Raw genomic sequence first — 22025 nt, forward strand, 5'->3', positions numbered from 1 at the left:
TACATGTACATATAGATTAAACAACCTACATGTAAATAGCAGGCTAGGGTGAGCCAATAACATAGTTACATAATTCAGCATGATAAATCTATGCATGGCCCGCATATTGTCAAAATGTAAAAAAATGCATTTGACAAAATCTACAAAAAAAACTGCAATACCAAAAAAAAATACAAAAACATTTTTCATGTGCCTAGAATTTAGTTTGAATTCAGTCCCTTGAATGCAGACACTATGTGGCTCTGGCTCAGTACTTGTAGTCTATGAAAAAAATTCCCTTGGCCTTGACGAAGGAAAGACAAAATTCATGTTACTTCCCTTGCCTTTGACTAAGGATACAAAACAAGTTACTTCATCCTGATTATTCTAGATTATCTAATATTACAAGCAAGGATTTATTTTTCTCAAAATAATAATCCTTTATCATATTGTGCTAAGTTAACTCATAGACCATGGAAGGTCTTCCATGGTCTATGGTTAACTACACGTTTATAAATTGCATACACACCTAGCCTTGGACAGGTTAGCAATCCATAGTGAATCATTGATTACTGAGTGATATTACCAGCTCATTCCTAATTAAAGTCCAGTTCACATTAGCTACGATCCACTAACCTGGGAAATTAAATTAGTTACCAAAATGGTGTCCTCAATGTCTCTCCTAATGCTTTATAGTCATACTTAAGAGTACCAGTGGCTTCTAATAAGACAGTCGAATCTAAAATTTCTGGGGCATAAAAATATTTTAAGGTGTATACACAACAATATACAGTACTGTTGACCTACATGTGTAAATTACCAATTATTTAAAATAATTAGATTTTTTTTATTAGCTGAACATCATCTTATAAAATGCAATGTAGTATAAGAAACAACAAGAAAGTTGTTTAATTTCTTTTCAGTACCGGTAATTGAAGCCATTTTCCTCCTTGCAAACCCAATGATGTAATTTGTCTTATAATAGCTAGCATTTAAGGTAGTCGGTATAGTAATTGAATGCAGCTTGAGCTCGCTGTGTTAGTCAATACATGACTATGGATGTATGTGCGGTAGAATTGTCCGGGATGAGAATTGTATAGACAGTCAATAGCTTACAATGTAGGTGTGAAATTATAGCACATGCCGATTTTCACACATCATATTCACCCGGCATTTTCATCTCTATCTCTACACAATACCCTTTAACCTGAGGGGGTTTGGTTGAAAGTGCCTTATGTTAGGACCATAGAACTCTGTTTTATGGAAAACAGAGAAATTTCACATAATTCCAAGTAGAAAACAATTTAAAAATGGAGTTTTGCAACAACAAGCAAAATTTAATCTTGTTTTATTTGGCATAGTTTCACTGTGTTCAAGATGAAGAATTTTATTGAGATTTTAATATAACTCAGGTAAATATACATACATGTATGTCCCAACTTACACCTAAATGGAATCAGCCAAAATTTGTTGTATTTGTCAGGTTAACATGGTCAACAGAGCAATTTTGACATAATGTCATATTCAGACACTGACTTAAGGGGGTTCGAAACGATGTTTCTGGAAAACAGAAACTGAATATAGAACCATTTGAATAGATTGAATAAGTTAAGCTAAATACACTGAGCAAAATAGTTTTTGTTTGAAGGAAATGGGACATACGGTTGTCAAGATATACATGTTTTTAGTTTCTTTGTATTCTATTGTTTTTGCCAATATATTGATGAAGTTAATGAGGAAAATTGGCATAATGTGCTCATGAATATTCATGTTTGCCAATATTATACCAATATCTTATGAATAAACCTACATACTACTTTTATTTTATATGATTTTGACATGAAACTTTGCCAATGTGTTTCTATGGCCTAAAACATTAACATGTGATTTTCCCGCCCATCTAATTTGCATATTTGCATAATTAATTAGCATTATACTTAAAGCTAATTAATTATGCAAATTAGATGGGCGGAAAATCACATGTTAAAGGTTTAGGTCATAGAGACACATTGGCAAAGTTTCGGTCAAAATTTAAAGGTAAAAGTAGTATGAAGGTTTATTCATAAAATATTGGCAAAATATTGGCAAAATTAATATTAATGAGCACATTTTGCCAATTTTCCTCATTAACTTCATCAATATATTGGCAAAAACAATAGAATACAAAGAATCTTTCAACAGCAATATCTCAAAAACCGTTTGTCCGATATGGCTCAAATTTTGGAATTAAGATTATTTTGCATATCTCTCTGCAACAAGTCTATTTTAATCTCAATCAGAGCAACTTGATTTTGCCTTTCGTACCACCTTAATGTCATATTTAGACATTATATTCAGACATTGGTAATGTCGCATTCAGACATTAAGTCCTCCATAAAACTCCATGTTATACATTGTACATGTATGGGCAAAATAGCCAATGGGGTTTGTTTAGACTGTACCTTGTTATTTCAGCAGAAAATGGATGGTAACCTTCCTGATATATAATTTCAGCATTTTCAGTCAAGAATAACAAAATTAAAATTTGATGGAAATTGTACATCATTGCTTTAGTTCAAATTGGGCTAATACCGGATAGTCCTGATACATGATTATGCATCATACATGTACATGTACATTGATCAATTAATTAATTTTGCCCATGTACGTTGTACATTATGTACAATGTATGAACACACAGTGCAGCTGTGAATGTTTTTGAATACACAATTGCAAATGTATAATTTATTTTGGGAATTTTCTTTGAAGTTACTCAAGATGTAGAAGGTTTGTAAATTCTTTTACTGTGGAGTAGTTACACGTGGCAGGTCAGTTGCATTCATAAAGCCTGATGCTACAAAATACAGGGGTCGAAATAAGATCTGATGAAGCAGGGGCAAAGTTATTCTTTTGAAATTTACCCCTGGTTTGTATGTCTTTCTCTTAAACTGTAGCAATTTCACATCAACCTGGGGCAAATGCGGAACAAAAATGAATATTATGCTGTTCTGAAGATGATTGTGCCTCAGTGCATTGGGGCAATTTAATTTTCAATAAAAAGTTCCCCCTGGTCATGAAGATTTCCATGGTAACCAATGGTATTTGCAGATTCAGCAGGGACAAACTTGTCCCTGGTTCCTGCTTATTTTGAACCTTCAATGAAATATAAATCCAGCTCAAACTTTGAGACCTGGCTCAATTTATGCTCAATCATTTTGAAACCAACTATGTTGAATTATTCAAAGTGAACAGAAATTTATCGTTAGCTTTGTTTTATTTTTTAAGCTGTTTGTTATAGTGCAGCTCAAGCAAAGGAAATGAAAAGGAAAATGTGTGTATGTGTACCTCTTGTATTTATGTACATGTAGAACACTTCATAACAGCATATGAAATTGCATCCTATTGTTTGTCTAGTCTATATTTGCCAGGCTAGGTAAAGTAATACATTTGAGTGAGCATCAAGACTTCTTTGTGTTAAATCTGGTTAGCCACATTGGGCCATTCCAGTTATCCATACACCCCCTGTGGAAGACATGACCTTAATCTACCACTCAGGGAGTGTGATTTTCAAATGGGATTACTTAAATTGGTGCGTCCATTTGAAATCTACACCCCCTGTGTAGGAGATTAAGGCCATGTCTTCCATAGGGGGTGTATGGATTTGAGTTGGAATGTCCTATTTGGTAATCCAAAGATGAGAGCAAGATAGTTGAGTAGATACCATCTGATACATTGCAGTGTCTCTATATTGAAACTAAGATGACCCAGTTAAGGAGGAAGGCACAATTCAGCTGATGATATTAAATCCAATTTTAATCTTAGTACAGTATTAATTTCTTCTGTGTGTCGCTAGCATTGTGTGTGCCCCAGAGACATACTTAATGCAAATAATCAACTTTGTCTCGCTTGAACATGTTTTGGGGAAAAGTCTACCACGCTTGCAATCACAATTTCTTCATGTATGAATGCAACCAAAGCTACAGACAGCTAGATTACTTGCCGATTGTTCATGAAGATGAGTTTGATGGACGGAACATGAAAAGTGCCAATAGTTTTCCTGCTTGTCAAAAATACCTCCATCACAACAACAATAACAATGTTCAACATCAATAATAATAACAGCAATGCTGACAAGTGTAATAACAAAAACAACAACAGCAACAACAAACACGCAGGGCCTAAACAGGTAGTTATACAATTATACACTTCTAGTGCCCGTTTCTATTCATCGTTATGTATTCTTCTCCCGTGCATTATTTTCGCGAACTACCCTTCACAGCCCAAATTATATAAACCTGCACGCTAAACAATGCATTATCTAAAACCTGCACGCTAAACAATAGATTCTAGATAATACGTGCACGCCAAATACTAGAAATACTACTTTCACATAACCATAAAGTAGAGTTAGGTGGCGCTTTAGACACAGAGATCACATAACTATATAATTGTCTGTTCGATATATATACCAACAAAAAAGTACGAATATACATTCTGTGGTGTTAAAATGGTATAGTTACAAACGGTGTTCTATAATAGTGTACAATTATCGAATAAGGTGCAACTCGCTAGACTTGAGTCCAGTCCTCGTTTATGGAGTTTAGGATTAGGGTTTAGGGTTGGGATAGGGCAGTCTTGTAATAAGACTAGTAGAGTTGCACCCTTGCAAATATCATTGTCATAAATTATGATTAATGACCTCAAATAAATCAAACATCAAATGAGAATAATCGAGCTTCTATTAATTAAAAAGCGCCAACAACAGGTGGATCATAATTATACAAGATGACACCATTGCAAAATATTCAGCATTTTACAAATGAAATACATGTAGGCCTATATCTAAAATAACATAGCCGGGCCGGAAACACACACTAGCGCATAATATCATGATCATGCTTTATAATACCATAGGCCTTCAAACACATGTGTTTGAAGGCCTATGATAATACTGAACAAATTGTTAAATCCCAATGTCGTGTGTTTTAATATAAGTAGTTCAAATTATAGAGCTATAAAGTCCAGTTGATATTCACCGTAGTACTAGTCTGACATCTAAATCGATCGTTTCCAACTGGTTCAGTGCTCTCTGTGTTCGAAACCACGATCAGAGAGTTGATATTCTTGAGAGGGCACTCTATTCACGTGGTTTCTTTTCCAACGCTAAAAGATCACGAATTTTGGTGGTTTGCAAATAAAAAGTGTCCGCACTATCGATTGATTACGTAACTGTTATGAATAATTTATTAGGTTTTTCAATGCAATCGCCTCGACCCATTAATACATATTATCTGTATTATCAAAGTACTTGGAATAGCAATCCGGTGAGTTCACTGAACTACGCCCTAATACTGATGGCGTTTTAATGGCGTTTAATGGCGCTAATCCTCTCCATACACAGATGAACAAATACAATAGATGAAGGTCAACACGTATGACCTCCTATGTGACATGTTATATGTGATGTACAAAAACCTGAATATCATAAAGATCAGTATTCGTTTGTGCATATGAACTGCACATATTTACGTTGCTAGATATTACTCATTATATATAATGACAAATATTGGTATTATGACAATACGGTATATACATTGTATATAAAACGACTAATAGATCCTACTATCATGGCGTCAGGTCAATGTTCATCATAACCCGTATGTTTCTTAAAATTCATTCATATTTGAGACAAATTGCTGTGCCAAATTTATTGGTGCACAAGTAGATCCGTGTTTGTTTTAATTTTCATTTCCTTTTAATGAAAGAATGAAGGTTTTCCACTGCACGGTGGCCACAAGGGTGATACTAATTTTAATGCTATATTTTCAAAACGAATACGTGCTCCCGGTTGGCTCTATAGCGATTTCACAGAAAAGGTATTTCTAGTGCAATGCAGCGTCGGACTCTAGCTGAGAGCGTAGCCTAAGTCATTCGGACTCCAAAAAGGGCTCTCCATACACAAATGAACAAACACAAAGGAGGGTAGTCTCCTCCGTGACCGGCTTGATTTCGATGGAGCGGAACCAAATTGGCTGCGGAGGAGACGGGTCATTTTTCCATGCAAATTTTTCAGTGTCAGCCGCCTGCCACGATATTAAATGATCACAACATAAAGTCAAGTCAATTAAACCATGCGTGAATAAGTTACCTAAGTATGACGTATGGCGCAATCGATACCATTGATTACAGGGATTGATTTTCTTTACCAGTTAAATGCTACGTAGCTGGTCAATGTCCTGACGGTGTTTTTAAAATGTAAGATATTTTCCCTAATATTAAAACTAATATAATGAATGCAGCAATTAATATTGCCTATTGTTTTAATAGGCCTACACTCAAAGTGTATGACGGATAATGTATTGTGTAAATGCATTCGTCAAGATAATTGCACTTGCCATGGAGTTATTGCATTTAGCTTTCGATCCTATCGTCTCTCAAGCTAAATGCAATAACTCCACGGCGCGTGCGATTATCTTGACGAATGCATTGCACTCAGTTCATTATCCTTATCTTAAGTATAACATAATTTAAGTGTAGTATACTACATCACTGTGGTGCTACATACATGTATGTGTGTAAAGTCTATCAACATTTTACTTACTCTTGTTCTGTTTGTCAGTTATTACTAGATTTGAACCTTTAACAGTTAGCATTCCTGCTTTCAAAAGTACATTTTGTCCTCGCTTTTAACTAATTTGTTAACAATCCATAATTTCAGCTAAATAATGTCTTTTCCCTTCCTTTTTTTTTAATTTCAGAGTCAGACTGGCGTCTACTCCTGATAGCTGGACGGCGCCTGGTAGGGACCCTCCCTGGTGGACATGAAGTCTATAGTATCACACGCATTGTCATCTTGCCTTTGTCTGACACAGGACATCCTGAACTGGAAATTGAGGTAAATCAGGCGATAAAACTTATAAGTTAACACCCTCCCTTGCTCTGTCCCCCACACAAGAATACATTTTGTTTGTCAAAAATTAAATTATATTGCTGATTTTGCCAGTCTAGTAGTAGTGAAAGGGCAAATGGGCAAATTTGGTCCTTTTGGACCCCCAATCCTCCCCCAGCTATGTCCTTAAATCCGGTTCCATTATCCCAAATGGTGACTTCAGAGGGTGATTACTATTCTCTGCAATTTTATTACTGCAGTTTTCTGTGGGACTTACGGCATTGTTCGTGATCTGTGGGACTTACGGCATTGTTCGTGATCAATTGGCTGACTTTTCTCCAATTTAGGTGACTTATCTTTCAATCATAGCGCATGACAGGGAAACAACAAAAACCGCACTTGCGAATTATTCCAGGCTTCCAGCCCACCAAATTTTTAACCAGCTGCATGCTGCATAATCAGTGTAACAACAACTTGTTGGCATCTTCCGGAGTCTTCAATTTGGCTCTACATGTGTATCGGACTCGGATAGTCGGACATCAAGCACTCGGATGTGGACTCGGACTCAGATGGCTAGGATTCGGATTTCAACTTGGATGGTGTGGACTTCACCACAACAGTGATGTACAAATCTGATCATTAAAAAATGTTACAGCCTGTGAAGAAAGAAAATGAGCATTATTGGTAGTTTAAAAATAATGCCCAAGTGGTGTGTGTACATGTACTCTCATGATTTTAATTATTGTTTGATGAGGAAGGGGTTCATCAAAAGAATGTATATAAGAAAACAATAAGATTATTAAAATTTGTTCTTGAAAGATATACATACTTTCAACTTCAAGACAATGTTAATTGTAACTGACTCGATATAACATGTACATTCCAGTTGTGCATATGTAGTCAGCATTATGACCCATTTTATAAGATACCGTAATAAATATGCAGCTCATCTCTTGTACAAAATGTAAATTATCACAAGTATCTCCTGCACTCACCCATAAGCATCCTAAAATCCAAGTTCTGAAGCACTTGACAATCCTCTAGTCAACTGAACAACTTGAAATTGGTGACCTTTCAAAGGTATCATCATTGCAATCTTCAAATCTTTAATCAGGGAAGATGCTTGATGATCAAATTGAGGGATTTGATTAGAACACTCGGATGAACCAAAGAGAAAACAAAGATCAAACACTCCTTGTAAAATGTCAGTTGGGATTAACTTATGGGGGCTTGCATAAGCATCAAATTGAATGCTTTGAAAACAAAAAATGTTGCTATACACTTATTGGATTTGATCAAATGCGGATAACAACAACCGATTTGAAACAAGAAATATGATATCATAGATGTGAGTTGACATAAGATTATTTTACTTGTCAAATGAGTGTGCATGCCCTTAAAATGAATGTTCAGAGGCACTTTGATATTTACTCGGGGCTGCTTTGGTGTTGTGTTTCAAGAAATCCTAAAATTGATGTTCAATCAAATAAGATGAATGCTTATGTTTGTGTTCCCACCAAAGTAGGCCGTGTAAATCAATTTGTAAACACTAAAAATCCTTTCTGCAAAATGGAAATTTTAGGAGTTTTTCAACAGTTTTCCAATGCTTCAGATCTTTTATTCACGTCATGTAATTTTATATTTTGCCTTCGGTTTTCAAAACTTCATTCATGCATACGAAATGTTTTTCCAGAATATATAATGTTAAAATAATGAAAACTTTTGCCTCTAGGTATTGATATCTGAGATGTAGTTATCATTGTGTACAAAATGTAATAAAAACAGGTTGTTATGAATGTTAATAGATGTTAGGGTAATTTTGCAATTTTATTTTGTAAGTATAGGCATAGAGACATGTTGTGACTCCGGTGCAGTTTGTTTTATGCTTGATGAGAGAGACAAGATACTACATAAATCAATTCCATACCATTTTCTGTGTGAAGTTTTGTTCCCTGCTACAATATTGGGGAACAATTGATGTGATGAATATGATTGACTGGGTGGTTACTGGTTAGTCATGCATTTTGTGCATTAATATTTCCTTTTTAGGCATGATAATAATGAGCTTATTTAATTTGCATTATGAACCAAATGCCCTGTTAATCCTCAACTTCCTGAAATGCACATTTAAAGGGCCTATAGAATACATTATAAATAATAAGTGGATTAATCTACTGCAGACATGTCACGCATCACAATAGCTGAACAAAACATCTTTCAGCCATAATAATATTGCACAGGGTAAATGAGAAAGATATGGTCTTTCCATTGCTTCTGGAAAAGTGGGGATGAGGTTGTTGATAGGGACCCCCCCCCCCCATCAGACCATTCTACTCTAACCCTAACCGCCTAGGGGCTTTTTGGCGACGGAAAGGGAAAGAAGGAAAGAATAAAGAGAAAAAAGAAGGAACGAAGTTGTTTGCTCTGGGTGGGATTCAACCCGAGACCCTCGCATGCCAAGCACTCGGTCGGCGACACTTTGCCACGGTCTTGGGCTTCGCTAATAGCTTAAACCGTGCCTATATATCACTTAGGGCGATTGCGTCATCACACCACGTGGGATGCATGCACGAACAGGGCGTATATCAAGTAGTATTTTGTAGTATTCAGGAGCGGTTGGGTTAAGGAAGCCTATACTGAGTTTCGATAGTGGTAACCTAACCCTAACCCCCTAAGGGCTTTTTGGCGACGGAAAGGGAAAGAAGGAAAGAATAAAGAGAGAAAAGAAGGAAAGAAGTTGTTTGCTCTGGGTGGGATTCGAACCTGAGACCCTCGCATGCCAAGCACTCGGTCGGCGACACTTTGCCACGGGTCTTGGGCTTCAGCTGGCCAGCGAAACCATGCGTGCCTATATATCACTTAGGGCGATTGCGTCATCACACCACGTGGGATGCATGCACTAACAGCGCATATATCAAGTAGTATTTTGTAGTATTCAGGAGCGTTAGGGTTAATATAACTTAGCAAGTTCTCATTCAGTAAAATTTGAAGTGACTCGCTTATAAAATAATTTTTTCAATGATCTGATATTAGTAATATTTATTCAGTGTTTCCCCTTTTAAATGATGAGCTTTTATGGTTGTGCTCAATTCCAAAAACTTAATTTAACATAAAACAAAATAAACAGCCAAAAAAATTGTACAATAACTCGCAATGAAAATCGTCATACACAAATATAGCTGTAAATAAATGCACCAGGACACTGGAATTTCAATTAAGATGTGGACCAAATCCACCCAGGTATATGTTTCAGTATACCTCCTTGTTCCTAATTAAAGCATCATATATTTTCCTCAGCATGCCAGGTTTGTGCACAATTTCCCAGTGAGTAGAAGTCATCTTTATTTTCAATAATGACATCCTCTTCCGCTCCCTCCTTATTCAAGTAGCACAGCAGGGCAACGACACTCTCCTATTTCTCTTGTAGCTGTGGGCATGATACAGTTTCTGCTATTTTCGCTAGCTGCTTGCTGCCTAGCTTTCAAATGTTCCGACCTCAATGGAAGGTGATGTGTTACGATTACCCTTTTTTTACATTCAATAACTCTGACAATTCCTTGTACACATCCAGTGCAGTTTTATGCACCACACATGTACAGGTTTTGTGGTTGTATTTTGTAAATAACATAAATTGCAGAGCTTTCTTTTATAAAGTTTCTTGTGTCTTGTAATTTTTAGCTGGAAAAGTATAATTACCGGTACTTTTTGTTTATTATCAAGGACTAAATTATTTGAAGATTTGTTAACATGTCTAGGCTCTTAAAAGAGTCTATATATTTAGGGGGCTGGCATTTTCTTCAGAGGGGGGACCCAAAAATACAGGGGGGTGGTCATAGAATTTTCAGACCAAAAATAGGGGGGTTATAATTTTTTAACACCCAAAATAGGGGGGGTATAGAATTATTAATGGCTTTATTAAACTTTCGCACGCTGTGCGGCAGCGTGCGCATTCATTAACTTCACAATCGAAATGTGCGTACAATCTATGCAAAATTTTTACACGCTCCACGCACCTTCTTTACACTTACGATAAAAATGTTATCGTACTCCGCACACTTTTTCTTCACTCTTAAGTTTTGGCGCGCTCCACACCTTAGTTCCGGCAATGAATAATTTGTCTTGAGTCTGTGTAGGTGGAAGGGGGGGTCATAAAAAATTTCGACCCAAGATGGGGGGTCGTTAAAAAAAATTGCCCGCGATAGGGGGGGTCATAAAAAATTGACTCCGGTCGCCAACATATTTGGGACCCCCTTCCAAAGAAAATGTCAGCCCCCTTACAAAAGCATTTCACTTAAAATTGATCATGCATTGTAAATGTATTGTCATATATTAATGATATCCTTGAAATAGTCTAATGTTAAAAGGATTTTTTGCATGACATTAAACACATTGCCCAAAATGCAGAAGCTGACTTTCATATTTCTTTTTTTTTTTATTTTTGAATAGAAAGCAAATTAATTAAACTCAGTTGCTTCATTGCATTATTATGTAGGTCAAAACAGGTAAAAACTTGCATTTAATCTCACCATGTTGAATTTGACCTTTACTTCCACTAACTTGCTTGATTTTCACCTTTTTCACCAACTCTTTGTGCACCAACCCTCCTTTCCCCCCTTGTGTTAACTCACCTTCCACTAACTCACCTTTCATTCTTGTCCACTAACTTGCCTTTTGCCTCTCGGTAACTCACCTATCCCTTAACTCGCCATATACCCAATCCCCATCGTGAGAAGTGTATGATATCTTTTCTACCTTCACTATAAAATTATTATAAAATATATTGGAGATAGAGAGAGATGACCATGCCATATATCTGGACATATCAGCTCCCGGTACCCCAGGTCAACATAAAAAGTGGTAACCATGTGTGTTCTTCCTTTTTTCAAAACCCCCCTTTTCACTGATTTTTCATTGATTTTACCCCCCTTTTTTTGCCAAATCACTGACAAAATCAGGGTAAAAATACCCCCTTTTTCAAGGTTTTCAATGAGAAGATTTCCAGACACCCCTTTTAAATGTTTCCAAATATTTTAATATATTAAGTTCAAAATGTGCAAGTATGAACATTACTTTGTGTCTGTTGTACTCCCACAAATCGGACTTACCGCCGGGACTTACCATTGACGAGATATAGACAAAAACGTATATTTTCAATGGTCCATAGCCATAGGATTGTATATTTTCTGTCTGTCGACAGACAAAAAAACCGGGACAAAAATACAAATCGAATATATTTGCCGATATCTCTGGAAAGGGAATGAATTTACAAGATTCCTTTGGCAATTACACAGTAGGGCCTATGTATGTAGGGCTGAAGACATCGATCAAACGAACCTGTGAAATACCCCTTTTTTTTTAAATTTCGCGAAGACAATGCTCAGAATACCCCCTTTTTTCGCGATTTCGCGGTCCGCGATTTCAGTCAACAAAATACCCCTTTTCTGCGAAATTTAGAACACACATGGTTACCACTTTTTATGTTGACCTGGGGTACCGGGTATCAGCTATAGCAAATTGACCACGGACCCAATTGGGAATGGCATCATCTGATCATGACCAACCAAAAGTGTATCAATTACAAATATGCATCAGTACTTATCTCATTATAAAAATTCTTCCTTTCTATCGTCAGTTGCAGGTGGATACACATGTACAATGTATATTAAGTGGGTCAAAGTTTATTTAATTTTAGTTGGTTCATTGGCAGTGGTGTCATGTTGGCAGTGGTGTCATGTAACAATTCCAGAAATTACATTAATTATTAATGGATTTAGTTGATTTAAAAGCTAATTTTGCAGTCTTAGCAGAAAGGTGCTATGTATTTAAGGGTTTATTTTGTGGCAAATAATTTGAAATAAGTTCAGTGTCATTTTTAAAAAAGAAAGAAAATGAATAACACATTTATGCAAATAAGGTTCCTCAAAGTTATTTTGTGCATTTTTTATTTAAAAATCGTAGAACAACTTTTTTTTATTTTAAAATACTATTTTAGTGTCTTCTCCAAGTAAATGCTACTTTATACATTCTGTGATAAAGTACTGTAAAGAATAAAAATGACACCAACCATAACAAACAAAGAGGCTGCAGACTGTGTATTCTGCTCGTACTCGCCTGGAAGATTGATGCATTTCCAAAAATAAATGTCTGGTACAATAAAAAATGTATGCATAACACTTTAACATGTTTAACCAGTTTAAGCTTTTTACTTGCTAAGGAAGATATTATTACATCATCATAAGCAACTGATGAACCCATCTTGCAGACCTGGAATAACCTCATTTCCAATGAATGGAACAATACAGTTTTCTGATTTGATTTCCCCATATACATCACCCATAACAATGGACAATAGATTTGGAGTGCATAGACCTCAGAATAGGGGAGGAGTGTAAATATGAGAGAGGCACTGCAAGTGGAGAACCATGTATAGATGACCAGCTGCAGGGTGTTATGTAATCATGATTGATGGGTGGATGGGTGACATACTGACATTCTGTATCATTTACACCTGTTTGGTGTACTTTGTTTTCTGTTGTCTTTGTCTCAATTTGCCATTTCAAGACTTGGCTCTCAGTGAATGTTGTTTGAAACTAAAGCAATTGAAACAATAAAGTTTGTGTCAGTTTTTTTTTCTTCATCAAGTACTACATGTATTGATTTTGTTAGTTACCAAGAGAAAGTAGAAAGATTCATTTTAGGATTAAATCTTGATGAAAATTAAATTTGAATTAAGAGAGTGTTAAATCTAAAATCAAGCTTTCTGTAAATTGTACCAAGATTAAGCACCAAATAGTTAGAATGTGTATCATTTTAATAGCACTACCACTCTGTGTTGTGCAAGAAAGGTTTTGGTTAATATTGTTTTAATGTATTGTTATTATCTTTAAAAGTATGCTAATAGTGATATTTAAGGCATTTCATATTTTATAGGAATTGGAAAAAGTTGCAACTAAAGATAATACATACATGTATGTATACCTCCATCTACAATTCTACAATACCAATTTTTTTTTTTTTTTTTTGATGGTGAGGGAGAACCCAAGTTTGTGGGGAAAATGCTCAAATGTGAAGGGTAATGGCCCTTTTTTTGGCGCTGCAACTGTGCATCAAAGAAACTAAAGTGAGTTAACATTTCTGTTAATTTGCGATTCATGTTTTATTTATTCCTCTACAGAGATGCAAGAAGCACCATTTTGGAATGAAGAAAACCAAGATGATAATGATACCTGCACAGGGTCAACAGAATCCACTGGGCAAAACATGGAACCAACTCAAAGCTGCAGCAACAGTCAAAAAGGTAAATAGGGCTGGTTTAAATCTTGTTTCTCTTTACAAAATATATTATACATGATATTTGTCACTGTGTTGACAATATATACATGTAGTCTTCTCCAGAACAGTTCACATGTAGCATACATTTTCATCTTGAAAGACAATTTTTTTATCTTTCCCACTTGATAGACAATTTTCATGACTTGTGTCTTTGTAACTCAGTGGTGTAACAACCATGTAGGTGGAAGCCCTCCTTCATGAGTTGACCATTTGTACATGCTTCAATGGAGGATCCGAGTTTCGACCCCTATTTGCTTGGGGGCAATACTTACCCCTTCATTTATAGGACATCATGCCTCTTTTGGCCCGTTCCCTTATAGATCTTATTTCCCACCATCAATTCATCGCTGTTTCTTTTCAAGATTGATGCAATCAATCCTTCTGGTGAGGCTTGTACTACGTTTTAGTTTCAGAAAGTCTTGTTGAATCATATATATGTACAGAATGTTGCCAGGAATATTAACGCCAGGTTGTGCTTCCTCGTGTTGCATGTTACAATGGATGCTTTACATCATTGAGATTCCTAACTGACAAAAGGCATGTCTTCCATTACTGCCTATACTGTTAAACAAGAACTCTTAATATTACTATTGAAGATGAATCAGCATATATAAAACTAAGGTACATCTGATACCAGCCATTAGTGACAATCTATACCCTAGACTTCAGCTCCCTTTTATAAGACATGATCAGTGACCTAGCAGTAGAAGTCATGCCGAATAGCCCCAGCCTAGTGTGAGTAGCTTGCTGTACATCTCATTGTAGGCATTTAATCCAGCTACTTGGGACCTATCCTGCACATCATGGGTGCATGCATGTTAAAGGTTAGATGCATCATTTGAACTCGTAATTACAATTTCTTGAGGACATTATTTGACATATCAAAAATACTAGAATATTTGATTGTACAACTTGCGATAAAAGGTTGACATAATTATTTTGACACAATCCAAGGTAAGGTAAACACATTGTTTAACAAATATAAATTATTGTTGTCAGGCAAAGGTTACTAACCAAAAATGCAAATTCAAATTGAAAAAGGTAGACATACACTTCATCTGGAATTAAATAGGAGGTACAATGTAGAAGTTAAGCCATTCAAATATGCACGTCACATGAATGTTATCAGATAGCAAAGATAAAAAATCAAAAACAGAAGAATAAATTAATGGACAAAATTGTAGTATTCACAGAAAGCAGCGCAACCTCTGCAGCACAACCAGCCTAGAGATAAATACACTATGATCCCTTTAAATCACTTGAATAATAGGATTTGCCAATAAGTGAAATTGTGTACATATATATATTTTATCACAAAAATACATATGTACTAATTAGACATGCAATATGCCTCTGTTATAGGTGACACCATATATTTTTGTTAACTCATTCAATACAGTGATTACAAGAACCATACAATTAATACATTTTTAATCAATCACCCTGACAACAGCAATTTGTGAATATTTTAAATAAAAAATGATGAATGATTTTTCACACTGTTATCACCCTTGTGTTCATTACGATGATATCAATATGTGTGTGTGCGAACCCTGTGGAAATGATAAATTGCCAATGTATGCAAGGAGCTGACGAAATGCTGTTGGAGGTTTGGAGCTATATTATAAAGAGAACACATTCACTATAAAATGTATCTTCATTAAAGTTTCAAAATCTTTTTGACATATTTGTACACCGTAAATTAAACAACATAATCAACCAGATGAAGAGCTAATAATTTGTAATTTTGATTTTACATGTGTCCCAATTTCATTCCAAATCTAAACTTTCAGTTGTTTTTCCTTTTCCGGCATACATTGTAATATGACATATGTATCTAAATGTTCAAGCTGTGTAAACTATTCCTTTGATTTGGTAATTCCTTCACTTATCTATTTGCCAATTGAGATAAAATAATGATAATACCATTATCAATTAATGTAACAGTAGCAAGTTGGTTGAAACCATAGACATTATATAAATAGACCAATAACAGTTGTTGTATTTTGACAACTAGCTGGAGGAATATGCAAATTAGAAGACTGGTGTTTACATTCGTGACACCATTTGAAATTTGTCAAAATTATTTTTACCAAAAAAAGGCAAACATGCACTTTTCTTTCCATTACTGCTATATTGTGAAGTACCATATACCTGTGGTGTTAGTCCTCTGGTGCTCTGGCTTAACTGCCCTGGTGGAAACATGTTATAAGACCCCGTTTACACTAGAGAAAAGTTGCAATTCGATGTCATTTTATTGTGTATCAAATTCAGTGCCAAATCTCAAGTCACACTCGGGTTTCAAAAGTCAGTATTAAATGTTATTGGTAGAGTTTAAACCGTTACACACAACTAAATTTATTCACTTACGTGAGCTTTCGACACAACGACTCTGTGTCTTTTTCAAACTGATGGTGACTAGTTTATTAATCTGGGATGTCACATGACGAACTGACGGTGTCATGTGACAGAACAGGTTCATAGACCGGTGGTAGCTGGTGGCGGCCTTTGTCCTTATTCAGTGAACTGGGGTGGCGTCGGATGTTGATGGCTTCCCTTACACCTCGATTAAACCAATTGGAGTCCTGGTCTAGCACTTTAACATCCTTCCACGCGATGGTGTGTTTCGCGGCTTGGGCGTGTTGAGACTCACTTGAGAGACTGGCGAGGAATGTTGCTCAGGAGCATGACATTGTTGCTATCAAAGTGCGACTTTTCTTGGTATAAATGGTCAGTCACTTCCCTGGTTGAATAAACATTAAGTCAACTTCCCTGATAGTGCAAACACGTGCCTCTGACTTAATTTAATTTGGGGTCGTCATCCTCTGGGGCTACGGTGGTGTTGCGATATAAGACTTTTGAGTTCGACTCATAGTCACAAGGTAGCTCAAGGTCATGGGTTAGAATCCTGCTGCATTGACATGTTGTGCACTTAGGCAAATGTGTACTGGCTTGATTTAATGCAGGGAACGTAACAAGACTAGCTGTGGAGGAAGTGTAGTGATTCCCCTGCAGCAACATTAATTATATGGAAGAGTCTGGCCCAATCACTTCGAAAGAGAGATAGGCACTCCAGCATATGAACACAGATTTGTCCCCTTTAACTTTACCTGTAACCTCTGTTGTAATGAAATTTGCGGTCAAAATCAAATTGCGACTTTTCCTAGTGGAAAGAGGGTCCAAGATCTAGTACCAATAAACATTCTTTCTGTAATAAAAATGAACTCTTGATTAAGAATCATGTTAAATGTTAGTACATTGACTGTAAATTACAGAAAATGTTTATTAGGATCCCCATGTAGGAAATTGTGCATTGGTTGATGTCAGAACCTACTGCAAATGCATTAACCTTTTAATATGCACTTTATTAGGGACACCATATTAGCCAATATTTGGCTAATTGAGACAGTACAACAATTTACATTAACTTGATCAATGATTATTTGAATTAGAATGTACGTTGCATATATACTGGCTTATTAGATCATTGCAATAAGTACCATTTATTATAGTTATACCATATGAATATTTATATTTAGAATTAAAAAAATAAAACAGTCTTATTTAACCTTCACATTTCATGTAAAATACATGAACAGTGGCGTCTCGAGAGGCAACCTTCATTAATTACAGCACTTACAATGGAGGCTCTTATCATTATTTTTGTAAATGTTTGTCATTCTGATAATAAAAGTTCATAGATTTTGTTGTACATCACTAATTTGAATGTAGTTCGGGATGTAGTTACTGATGTAAAGTACTGTATGTTTCCTTTTGTGATAGCAATTAGTGTATTGTGGACTTTTTTCTATGTGACAGAACCTTCATCCTTTGGAACCATTCCCATTTCAGTTGAGATGGTACAATTGTCAAGGGTGAAAGATAATGATTGATCAGTAGTTGTAGCTGTTAACATAGTTAACCATACATTGTAGATTGTCCGGACATCTTTATCATATCATACAGGTATAAAAGTCCCAGCACAGAGTCTGTGCAAGAATGCATCAATGTTTGTTCAACCAGTCGGTTCATGGGTACACACACGCTTAGGGTCCTAATGGAACCAGGCTCAAGCAAATTTAAAAAGGTTGTCTATAAAGTATGCTGACCTGTATTGGGGGAGGGAAAAGAAAAAAGATTGCTGGAAAAGAAAGGCCACCCCAACCAATCAAGCGACACAATTTTGCTGTCAGCATTTGGATTATAAATAAGAAAACTGTTAACCCAATCCCAACTACTAATGATAAGGTTGAAAAAGGGCATGTTATCATCCTTATTAGCAATATACCATATATTATATGGGTCTCACTGCTGTTTAAAATTGATATCATTTTTCACAACCCCAACTACAGATCATGCATACATGTATTGAATTTCCAAACACCGCCAACTGAAATTGATTGGGACACAGTTATATGTACTGGGTTTGAATCTCTCTGTATAAAATGATGTACACATACATTTTGTACCACTAGTGTGTTTTATTTGCCTGGCTGCAACAACATTCTGATTTTTGTTGTCTATAGATGCTTTCAGTATTAAATTTGATTAAAATTGATTTTCCCCATACATGTAGGTACCCAGTAAGTGCCCCAGTGGGCAATGATCTGGGGCTCTTAATTTGTACTATCAATTTTGGGATAAGTTTCCAAATAAATCTGCTCCCTTTGAAAATCAACCTGCAAAGAACGATTGGATAGATCTATCAAACAGGCAAGACACTACAGTACGTAGCAACATGAATGAAACCCTAGGCTTGATCAATTTGAAATAGTCTCACATCATTGTGGCCTGCCGTCAGTAAAATAGGTCTCATTTAGGTGATCCATTAGTCAAGCTTTTACAAAAGCAGTGTGTCAATCACTCCAACAGTAAAGAAGCTAGGTCACTAAGTAGAAACCTATTTTAAAACCCAGACAGTTCATGTAAAGAACGAGTGTTGGTCTGTTATCGTTAGTGGTGGATCAATAGTGTTTTAGCAAATTTAACACTATAGATGAGTCTTATTATGAAACTTGCAACACATATGTTGCATTTTTTCATCCATTTAGAATAGAGTGTTCTATTTTTAAAACCCAGACAGTTCATGTGAAGACCGAGTGTTGGTCTGTTATCGTTATAGTGGCGGATCAATAGTGTTTTAGCAAATTTAACACCATAGATTATGAAACTCGCAACACATATATATGTAACATATGTGTTGCATTTTTTCATCCATTTAGAAAAAAGTATTATCTTTGGTTATCGAGAAAATATTACTGACAAATGTCAGCATACATTTTGTATAAGTGAGGGTGAGAGAACTTATCAGAAAAGGTTCTTTCAAACAAAATTTGGTGAGCGATTCAATTTTGATAATTGTGCAGTGTGCAAGAGATTCCAGTTAAGGTACTGTGATATATCCTTGTTGTACCATCAATATCCTTAATGTGATTTCCTTAATTTGCACCATCAGTTTTGGGACAAGGTTTGGAATAAATCGTTATCGTTAGTGGTGGATCAATAGCGTTTTAGCAAATTTAACACTATAGATGAGTTTTAATATGAAACTTGCAACATATATGTTGCATTTTTTTCATCCATTTAGAATAAAGTGCTATTTTGGTTATCAAGAACAATATTACTGACAAATGTAAGCATACATTTTGTATAAGTGAGAATGAGAGAACTTAGCAGAAAAGGTACTTCCAAACAAAATTTGGTTACCAATTCAATGTTGGTAATTGTGCAATGTGCGAGAGATTCCAGTAAATGAACTTAAGGTACTGTAATATATCCTTGTTTTGTACCATCAAAATCCTTAATGTAATTTCCTTAATTTGTACCATCAGTTTTGGAACAAGTTTCCAAATAAATTAGCTCGCTTTAAACATCATGCAACCTGCAAAGAAATTCTAGAATGATTGGATAGATCTATCAAACAGGCAAGACACTACAATACATGAATGAAACCCTAGGCTTGATCAATTTGAAATAGTCTCACATCATTGTGGCCTGCCGTCGGTAAAATAGGTCTCATTTTCATAGGTGATCCATTAGTCAAGCTTTTACAAAAGCAGTGTGTCAATCACTCCAACAGTAAAGAAGCTAGGTCACTAAGTAGAAACCTATTTTAAAACCCAGACAGTTCATGTAAAGAACGAGTGTTGGTCTGTGATCGTTAGTGGTGGATCAATAGTGTTTTAGCAAATGTAACACTATAGATGAGTTTTATTATGCAACACATGGTAAAATAAATGTTTTAGACAGTTCTCTCAACAAAATAGTGACTTTTATTTCTAAACCGCATCCGTGGGACTTCATCAAAATTGTGACAGGAGCGGTAAAGCCCACATGTTGCAGATCTTAATCCCATTTAGAATAAAGTGTTATCTAATTCTTGGTTATTGAGTAAAATATTACTGACAAAATGTAAGCATATAAGTGAGGATGAGAGAACTTCACAGGAAATGTTCCTTCAAATCAACTTCATTTGGTTAGCAATTCAGTTTTGCTAATTGTGCAATGTACGAGAGATTCCAGTTAACAAAGTTAAGTTATTGTGATATCCTTGTTTTTAAAGACAATGTAATGGTAAATGAAAAACAATGGAGATCACAAGGTGTAAACTGTAAAATATCAGACTTAAACAGATTTGTGAAAAAAATATGTTGTGAAATATTTAGTTTTACAGTCCTTGAACATCCTCTCACCTGGTCAATTTGCCTATCAGACGTCTGCTCCCTCACCTCTTTCTCCTGCATTATTTGTATGTTTGTAGAAACTTGTGGGTATGTATCTGGGACAAGCAAGATCCAGAGTACAAAGTGCCCCGGGATTTGAAGTCTCCTAACGCTGTCTAGCTCAAATGAACATTCAATGTACTTTTATTTAAGTGCTTTTTTTGGGATTCTACAATATGTTACAATATATTGCATTGACAGATTCAGTGAAAACAATTGGCATGCACTGTAATGTTGTTGCAACTATCACAAATAAAATATTTCCATTAGTTGTGGAAGGTCATATTTTTGGAATATATACATGTGGTTGCAACTACATTGTAACTATCCAGTTTTCTGCATTCAAGCAAACTTCTGAATAATAGTATAGTGTACATAATAAATATCAAAACAGCCAGAATCAGTTAAGATTATTTGGAGAAAAATTCAAATCCATGCCATAATAATCATAAATGAAGATAATTGAAGATGAAGCCAAAAATGATAGATGATAAATGGAAGTTCTTGGGTAACGAGATAAAATACATACACAAGGCAAAGCCAAATTCTGGGATGCCAGTGATGGGTTCTTATGTTGCTTTTGATTTTGGTAATTTGAATACCTTTATAACAATACATATCTTTATATCTTGCCCTTAAAAATATCTTTATATCTTGACCTTTAGTTTTCTCGAAGATCGCAATGCACATTTGGGCTTGTGCATTATTCTGGTGAAAAACTTAAAGGGTGCATGCATTGATTTTTATCATTTACACTCATCAAAATCATATTCAATCATTCATCTGTAATTTAAAAGTCATCTATTGTAAAACCTGCAAACATAGTAAAAGTGAGAATAATTAGATAGCAAGCCTTTGAATACATTTGAAATGAAAGAAACATTTTTGTCATATTGAATTAAGCAAAACAATTTTTCTTCCATTGCTTCTAATACATTGTATATCATCTTTAATGCATTTAATGGAATCACCTGTTCATTTGCGTTAACTCTGTATACCCCTACATCTTGTCCTTTTATGCATTCTAGAAGGAAGTCAAGGAGCGTGAGAAGCATGAGAAGAGAATCACAGAGGAGCTCCATAAGATGTTCACTGAATCGGTAAGTCGGTCTCAGGGGTGGTGT

General features: G+C 35.5%; 1 protein-coding gene across 1 annotated transcript in view; it reads left to right on the forward strand.

The window, feature by feature from the left end:
• Positions 1-22025, forward strand: part of LOC140148623 (phosphatidylinositide phosphatase SAC2-like) — an 87043-nt gene that overhangs the window by 14411 nt on the left and 50607 nt on the right. The window contains exons 3-5 of the mRNA XM_072170640.1: positions 6717-6853; positions 14022-14144; positions 21930-22001. Of these exons, the coding sequence (XP_072026741.1) occupies positions 6717-6853; positions 14022-14144; positions 21930-22001 (332 nt within the window). The remainder of the gene's footprint in view (positions 1-6716; positions 6854-14021; positions 14145-21929; positions 22002-22025) is intronic.

The sequence above is a fragment of the Amphiura filiformis genome, chromosome 3 (assembly GCF_039555335.1).
Source record: "Amphiura filiformis chromosome 3, Afil_fr2py, whole genome shotgun sequence".
Taxonomy (NCBI): Eukaryota; Metazoa; Echinodermata; class Ophiuroidea; order Amphilepidida; family Amphiuridae; genus Amphiura; species Amphiura filiformis.